Source organism: Pecten maximus, unplaced genomic scaffold (assembly GCF_902652985.1).
Source record: "Pecten maximus unplaced genomic scaffold, xPecMax1.1, whole genome shotgun sequence".
In the NCBI taxonomy this organism is placed as follows: Eukaryota; Metazoa; Mollusca; class Bivalvia; order Pectinida; family Pectinidae; genus Pecten; species Pecten maximus.
In genome coordinates, this window is record NW_022979308.1 from 1 (window position 1) to 9,087 (window position 9,087).

Here is a 9,087-nt window from a genome sequence, read left to right on the forward strand (position 1 = left end):
TTATCAGAGGGTATGTAACAGGGCAAACTGTTTTTACATTCATCGTTGTTTGAAGTGTTCAGGAAGGCATCCAAGTGTCAGTTGTTTTACAAAGGGCACACAGAGTAATTCTGGTAATTTCCATTTTAGACCTGGTTCTGGGAGAGGAAACAATTTCGGTGCCCAATCATCCTCTTCTCAGCATCCTGCCCAATCATCGCGATTTAACAACAATCGCCCAGTCACCAATTAATTTAAGTTCACTTGAGGATTTACTGAAGGGGTACCCTGACCGTGCTGTGGCGAGCGAACTGCTTCAAGGGTTTAAATATGGTTTTCATCTTCAGTATTCTGGTCCTAGGTTAGCTTCTGACTGTAATAATCTTGTCTCAATTTTTGATCATGAATATGAGGCTGCTACTAAGGTGCTAAAGGAGGTCAACCTTGGCCGAATTGCTGGTCCTTTCCATCACAGGCCCCTGGATAATTTACGGACTTCCCCAATTGGTCTTGTTCCTAAAAAAGATGGGTCCTGGAGATTAATTCAGCATTTATCACACCCTCAGGGGTCTAGTGTCAATTACTTCATTGACTCTGATCTATGTAAAGTTGAATATGCTTCTTTTGACACTGCTGTGGAGATGATCAGTAAGCTTGGTCAAGGTGCTTTGTTAGCAAAGTTAGATATAAAATCAGCTTTCAGGCTGCTACCAGTCCACCCACAGGATTTTGAATTACTTGGTTTTAAGTTGATGGGGAATTTTTTTGTTGATCGTTGTCTTCCTATGGGATGTTCAATTTCATGTTCATTGTTTGAGAAATTTGCAACTTTTTTAGAATGGGCTGTTATAAAGAACTCCAGTATCCCTAGTATAGTTCATTATTTGGATGATTTTTTGTGTGCTGGGGAGCTTGAAAGTACTAATTGTAGAATCCTTATGCATGCGCTACAACAGACTTGTATAGAACTGGGGGTGCCATTGGCAAATGAAAAAACTGAAGGGCCTGTACAAATTCTTGTATTTTTGGGTTTGGAAATCAATACACAGGATATGTCAGTTAGAATTCCCCAAGGCAAGCTTTTAGAACTCAAAGAAAAACTGTTGGCTTTGTACAATTGTAAGAAAGCAACAGTAAAAGAGATTCAAGCATTGACCGGCCTTTTAAACTTCTGCTCTAGAGCCATACCCTGTGCCAGAGCTTTCAATAGACGTTTTTATGATTCAATTTCTGGCATGGTAAACCCACGTCATCATGTGCGTTTAACCTGTGATTTGAAGGAGGATATTCAAGTTTGGCTAGTTTTCCTAGAATTTTTCAACGGAGTAACATATATACCAGATTTGGAGTGGACATCAGATACACAACTTGAACTTTTTACTGACAGTGCTGGGGGTAGTCAGCTTGGAGGGGGTGCTTACTTCCAGGGACATTGGGTGTTCTTTCCCTGGCCTCCGGCTTGGATTGGTACTGTGGTGCTTCGTGACATCACTTTTCTTGAGTTGGTCCCTGTAGTTCTGGCTTTTCACATTTGGGGTAGCTTCATGTCTAAGCGCAAGATAATCCTCCACATAGACAACAGTGCATTAGTGGCTTGCATCAATAAAAAGTCCTCGAAGTCTAAGAGAGTAATGCATTTGCTTCGACCCTTTGTACTGGATATCATGATCAACAACATTCAGTGTAAGGCAACTCATTTGGCTGGAACTAAAAACCTTATTGCTGATGCAATTTCTCGTCTTCAGTTGACAAGATTCAGACACCTGGCCCCTTCAGCAGACCAGGAACCAGCCAAAATTCCAAGATCATTCCAGGCATTAATCTCAACTCTGAAGCTGTCCGATTGTTGAATGCATCTCTTTCTTCAAATACCAAAAAAGCATATGGACAGGCCTTGCTAGCTTTTGAGAGTTTTAGAAATAGTAGATTCAGTAATAATGTTTGGCCACCTAGCTGTCAGCAGGTTATAGACTTCATTGCCTTCAAATCAGCTGGTGGTTTTTCTCCAAGCACAGTTCAAACTTCTATAGCTGCTATATCTTTTAAATGCAATAGCTTAATGGTAGAGAATCCCACAGACAATTTTGTGGTTAAAAAAATGTTGCGTGGTATGTCACGCCTTAATAAGAAATCAGACTCTCGTTTACCAATAACACCAGATATCCTTGTTAAAATTCTGAATTCCCTCCCTGCTGTATGTTTTTCTGTGTATGAGACCAAACTTTTTTCGGCCATTTTTTCCTTGGCCTATTTTGGGTTTTTCCGCATAGGGGAATTAGTACAAACAAGTTTCACACCAGGCACTGGGATGCATGTTCTAAAAAGAGATAACGTTAGAATGTTGTATAATGATTCGTTGCTGCAGGTAGCATTACCTCATTCTAAGACTGATCAGGACGGTAAAGGGGTTGTGCTGGAGTTCCCATCAGGTGCATCCCCTTGTCCTGTCAAACGAGTCAAGGATTACTTGGCTGTACGACCTGCGCTTGGGGGTCCATTTTTTGTCATTTTGGAGGGAAGCCGGTCACTAGATACCAGTTTAATTCACTTTTGCATAAGAGTCTAACATTTTCAGGTTTTAAAACTGGTGATTTCAAATCTCATAGTTTTCGAATCGGAGCTGCAACAAATGCAAGTAGTGTAGGCATGTCAGAAACTGAAATCAAACAATATGGGAGATGGGAATCTCGTGCATACAAGTCTTATGTACGAATCCCAACAGTTAAGCTTGGGTTTAACGGCCAATCGGTATCTTGAATTAAGTAGGCATTCATCATTTGTCATTGCATCATTGTAATGGCAAATATTAAGTCTTTTTCAGATGACGAAAATCAAGTTTGGGTGCTGGGTTCCTCAATTATTAAGAGAGCTTTCATACAGGCCAGGTCCTCTGCAGAAGGGGTGCATCTAGGGCTGCAACGCTACAGAATTAAATTGTGGTGGCAGGGTAAGAGTGGCATGCGTTGGAGTCAAGTTCTAAGCATGGTGAAGATAATGCTAAAGTATGAATCACCCCCCAAAGCTTTGGTTATACACTGTGGTGGGAATGATGTGGGACAGTTTTCTTTGGGACATTTGAGGCATACAATTTTAGATACATTGGACACGCTTAGGGCTCAGCTACCAGAAACATTCATTATTTGGTCACAGATTCTACCAAGGAAGTGGAGATATGAAAGACCATTGGGTAATTTAAATAGACACAGAGTAAGAATTAACAGTAAAGTTGCTACTGACAATTTATCGAAAGGTGGTGGGTATATTAAATACCCTGAGATTGTTTGTGGCAGCCCTGCATTGTTTTTAGAGGATCAAGTGCATCTTTCAGACCTTGGTAATTTCTTTTTCCTACATAATCTACAGCAAGGTCTTTTTTCCTATTTTAAGCTTGACCAGAGAGTGTTTCCCCAGCAATAATACCAATTGAGTGGCTACATTGATGGACATTTCATTCATGGTGATTGTGGCATTGGCTGCTTCAGCTACCTTTATATCTCTATTTAGAGACAGGGGTAATCTGGAGTAGTTCACGGCAGGGATTTTCCTGCTTATTTGATGAGTTTTGATTTTATGTGCAGTGATTTTCCTGCAATTTTGACAATTTGTCATTAATTTTTGTGGGAGTGAGCAAGAATTTCTTGCTAGGTAACTTGACCCTTTGAAGTGATATAAGTTTATGATTGCTGGTATTGATTTGATAGTTGAAGTCAATTTGCAATTTGTTTTGAATGTTATTACTGGTGGCGGTGTCAAGTACCGGGATAGAATTTAAGGGTCTGTAGTATGCTTTTTGCTATTTCTATCTGCGGTCCTTGCCATGTGGCGGGGTAGAGGTTGCCACCAGGAATAATAAGTATTTAGTTAATATTTCCCCTTAAATTACAGCTATTCAAAATGACGGCTGACCACAGAGTCATTTCTGTATATAGCTTATTGACAGATCTTGTCACATATTTATCTATCTATTTGAGGTGGCCCCAAGCCCAATTTGGGTGGTAACCTCTTGGTGACGAAGCCATGTCCACAATCGCCAAACATAACATAGCTGAAGGTATGATATATCACTTAAAGTTTATGGACTCTTGTATAGGCAAATGAATATTGGGTTTGAGTATATGTAAATTTTACTCATGATTGCTTAATAAACAATGTAAACATGATTATTGTTTGTTTGTTATCTCTGATAATGGGATTTATTTGATAATAAATAAATCTGTTTATCAGAGTACAATATACTATGCCTTTTGGTGTCTTGTTACCGGATTAAGAGTTGTCGCCCTTTTGTCAATTGCGTGCTTTTGAATTATCTCCCCTTAGCACTTGAAAATTCCAGACTGCCGGAACGCTGTTTGAGCAGTTGATTGATCACCCACCCACCCACCCCATAAATATATTCATTTTGCTGCTGTTTTGTATTTCTTTTGTATTGTCAGGTGCTTGGCTCAGGCTTTATCCCATGGTGCACTATTTGTCAACAGATCAGATCGTCATGGCTTCAACAACCATATTTGGGAATCATTTCACTTGGAAGTTTCCAGTGATAGGCGGGGTAGAGGTTGCCACCAGGAATAATAAGTATTTAGTTAATATTTCCCCTTAAATTACAGCTATTCAAAATGACGGCTGACCACAGAGTCATTTCTGTATATAGCTTATTGACAGATCTTGTCACATATTTATCTATCTATTTGAGGTGGCCCCAAGCCCAATTTGGGTGGTAACCTCTTGGTGACGAAGCCATGTCCACAATCGCCAAACATAACATAGCTGAAGGTATGATATATCACTTAAAGTTTATGGACTCTTGTATAGGCAAATGAATATTGGGTTTGAGTATATGTAAATTTTACTCATGATTGCTTAATAAACAATGTAAACATGATTATTGTTTGTTTGTTATCTCTGATAAGTGTTTCTGTACCTACACGTCCCTAACTGTAATAAGTGTTTCAGTATCTACACGTCCTGAACTGTAATAAGTGTTTCAGTACCTACACGTCCCTAACTGTAATAAGTGTTTCAGTATCTACACGTCCTGAACTGTAATAAGTGTTTCAGTATCTACACGTCCTGAACTGTAATAAGTGTTTCAGTATCTACACGTCCTGAACTGTAATAAGTGTTTTTGTACCTACACGTCCTGAACTGTAATAAGTGTTTCAGTACCTACACGTCCTGAACTGTAATAAGTGTTTCAGTATCTACACGTCCTGAACTGTAATACGTGTTTCAGTATCTACACGTCCTGAACTGTAATAAGTGTTTCAGTACCTACACGTCCCCTAACTGTAATAAGTGTTTCAGTATCTACACGTCCTGAACTGTAATAAGTGTTTCAGTATCTACACGTCCTGAACTGTAATAAGTGTTTCAGTACCTACACGTCCCTAACTGTAATAAGTGTTTCAGTATCTACACGTCCTGAACTGTAATAAGTGTTTTTGTACCTACACGTCCTGAACTGAAATAAGTGTTTCAGTATCTACACGTCCTGAACTGTAATAAGTGTTTCAGTATCTACACGTCCTGAACTGTAATGAGTGTTTTTGTACCTACACGTCCTGAACTGTAATAAGTGTTTCAGTACCTACACGTCCTGAACTGTAATAAGTGTTTCAGTACTTACACGTCCTGAACTGTAATAAGTGTTTCAGTATTTACACGTCCTGAACTGTAATAAGTGTTTCAGTACCAACACGTCCTGAACTGTAATAAGTGTTTCAGTACCTACACGTCCTGAACTATAATAAGTGTTTGAGTACCTACACGTCCTGGACTGTAATAAGTGTTTCAGTACCTACACGTCCTGAACTGTAATAAGTGTTTCAGTATCTACACGTCCTGAACTGTAATAAGTGTTTCAGTACCTACACGTCCTGGACTGTAATAAGTGTTTTTGTACCTACACGTCCTGAACTGTAATAAGTGTTTCAGTACCTACACGTCCTGGACTGTAATAAGTGTTTCAGTACCTACACGTCCTGAACTGTAATAAGTGTTTCAGTACCTACACGTCCTGAACTGTAATAAGTGTTTCAGTATCTACACGTCCTGAACTGTAATAAGTGTTTCAGTATCTACACGTCCTGAACTGTAATAAGTGTTTCAGTATCTATACGTCCTGAACTGTAATAAGTGTTTTTGTACCTACACGTCCTGAACTGTAATAAGTGTTTCAGTACCTACACGTCCTGGACTGTAATAAGTGTTTCAGTACCTACACGTCCTGAACTGTAATAAGTGTTTCAGTATCTACACGTCCTGAACTGTAATAAGTGTTTCAGTATCTATACGTCCTGAACTGTAATAATTGTTTCAGTACCTACACGTCCTGAACTGTAATAAGTGTTTCAGTACCTACACGTCCCTAACTGTAATAAGTGTTTCAGTAACTACACGTCCTGAACTGTAATAAGTGTTTCAGTATCTACACGTCCTGAACTGTAATAAGTGTTTCAGTATCTACACGTCCTGAACTGTAATAAGTGTTTCAGTATCTACACGTCCTGAACTGTAATAAGTGTTTCTGTACCTATACGTCCCTAACTGTAATAAGTGTATCAGTACCTACACGTCCTGAACTGTAATAAGTGTTTCAGTACCTACACGTCCTGGACTGTAATAAGTGTTTCAGTACCTACACGTCCTGGACTGTAATAAGTGTTTCAGTACCTACACGTCCTGGACTGTAATAAGTGTTTCAGTATCTACACGTCCTGAACTGTAATAAGTGTTTCTGTATCTACACGTCCTGAACTGTAATAAGTGTTTCTGTACCTACACGTCCTGAACTGTAATAAGTGTTTCAGTATCTACACGTCCTGAACTGTAATAAGTGTTTCAGTATTTACACGTCCTGAACTGTTATAAGTGTTTCAGTATCTACACGTCCTGAACTGTAATAAGTGTTTCAGAATTTACACGTCCTGAATTGTAATAGACGCTATGGATACGTCCGTCACTGGTCCCTTGGACAGCGTCTTTAAGTGGTCTTTGATGCTTTTAGAACGTAAATAATTCAATACCAATCGGACAATTTTGAGAAACAGTTTACGTCAAAAAATGTTCATACGCAATGTAGTTACCTGACAGTAAGATGTATATGTCGGCTATGTTATATATATATACATACTATTGTATTGGCAGAATGTTCTGTAGATAAATAGTTTGTAGAGATGTGTAGACATATTGCCTTCTTGGCAGATGGTTTATGGGCAGATTGATTTATGGACAGATTGACTTGTAGGAACATATAGTTACTTGAACAGACTGCTGTATGGACATGCATTTGTAACACAGAACTTTATTTTAATCTGGCAATTTTACAAAGACGGTTTGCATGTACAAAGAGTAATAGTTGCTGTCTCTCATTTAACCGATTTTACGACTACGAGGTTTAAGTTTCTAGATGCCAGCATGCTTAGGAGAACAAAGACGTAAGGACAAAGACTTTAATTTATACTTTGCTTGAAACTCGCATTTCATCAATAATCATATTTTTTGCCAGGCTTTCCTTGCAATTTAAATGAAATACGTGCTCATCAGTTTCATTATTTTTGTACTGACTTTTTAAACGGATATTAGGTCGGTACGGTGACAGACGGTAGGGTTCAGATCCTCATTTGGAAGACGTATGGGGTCACCTGCCTGACCACGTGGGTTTTCACTGGGTACTCCGGTTTTCTCCCATGGTACATTGTAAGACCCCACGCGCTGCCAGACGGGCCAACAGGAGTTATAAATGTAAGTTTATTATAAGTTCTTTATTTGCGATTGTTGTAAAATAATATACGTTTACATTTATTTTAAACCAAATGTAAGCTTAATGTGAACTTTTAAGGTTCGAAAAATATTGCCCCTTGAATTCCCTCTGTACGAATCGATCTTACTAGCTTACGTACTTGTTTAAGGCGATGCATTGATAGTTGTTTCCGTCAACAGCGAGGTACATTTCGCGTTTGTTCTTTTTTATTATTCTTTGTAGTAGTTGGTGGATGCATGCATATGAATCTGTACTTGTAATATATGGATACGGTAACGTTGCATTTTGCTGTATCATTTGAATACTTTGATGTAAATGACGCTGCTTAAGACATCTAATAGATGTGATCTTCAACATTTGTGTTGTCATTAGAGATCTTCTTTTATCAAAATCACACAGCGGAATTTAGGGATTTTCTGTTCGGCTGGCAATCCCTTTTTGTTTTCATTATGTTTTATTGTGGGAGGATAGCGCAGAACCCAGGGAAAACCTACGTGGTCGGCCATGTGACCCCATACCTTTCCACGTCCGATCGAGGAATCGAACCCCGGCCGCATAGGTGAAAGGCCAGTGTGTTACCACTGTGCAACCCGACCACCTAACGCAGATATGGCACTTTGGAAACATTTATGGTCAAATTTCAAAATAAATTCTACGATTATTGCGCTAAAAATGATGTTTTTTTCACTTTGACACATACATATTATTAAAGCGAACCTCAGATACATAACATATCAAATATCATATTATTTCCTGGATAGAAATCCTGTGTTTTGATTGATCAAACCTTTTATCCATCATTATAATGAGCGGTGACATTCCGGATAGATTTGTTTTCTTAAGTAATACTATCGTACACATAATGTAATTAAGAAACAGTGAAGATGAAAAAAAACATTAAAAAGTAATTCATCTGATTCATTAATGGCTCAAAACTTCAAAAGTAAAAACTGCTTTTCCGAGAAATCGTATGAATTATATATAAGCTTTGCACTTTTCCTTTATACCTATAAAGATCTGTTAGAAACTGTGAGGATTGTTTATATACATGCGATTCCCTGTTTACGGAAGTGTAATTGACCATTTGAGAGATTCCATTTATCTGTTAGGCTAATCAATCAAACACCTGTACGACCAAGATCGACCGACTGATACTATCTCGTTGGCAAATACGACGTACATCCAAAACGTGACAACGATTAATCATTCAAAAGCATCACAAGACAAAATCAATGTTCCCCTTAAAATAACGATCGGCACTATTTCAGAGAGCAGTGTAAAGTGTTTCAATGAAGTTGAACGCGTATAGTAAGCCTGCACTTTACGTTCCGTGCTCGGTTATCCTG

At 38.6% G+C, this 9,087-nt stretch overlaps 1 protein-coding gene across 1 annotated transcript; it reads left to right on the forward strand.

Annotated features, from left to right (window-relative positions):
• The first annotated feature begins 573 nt into the window (after window positions 1-573).
• LOC117318464 lies at window positions 574-4,861 on the forward strand. Its single transcript, XM_033873447.1, has 2 exons — window positions 574-3,812; window positions 4,535-4,861. The coding sequence occupies exon 1, from the start codon at window positions 621-623 to the stop codon at window positions 1,827-1,829; it is 1,209 nt and encodes a 402-aa protein (XP_033729338.1). The 5' UTR covers window positions 574-620; the 3' UTR covers window positions 1,830-3,812; window positions 4,535-4,861.
• Window positions 4,862-9,087: the final 4,226 nt, after the last annotated feature.

Excerpts from the sequence above, each read along its gene's own strand:
- LOC117318464 (XM_033873447.1), top strand. The coding sequence starts at position 621 with ATGATCAGTAAGCTTGGTCAAGGTGCTTTGTTAGCAAAGTTAGATATA.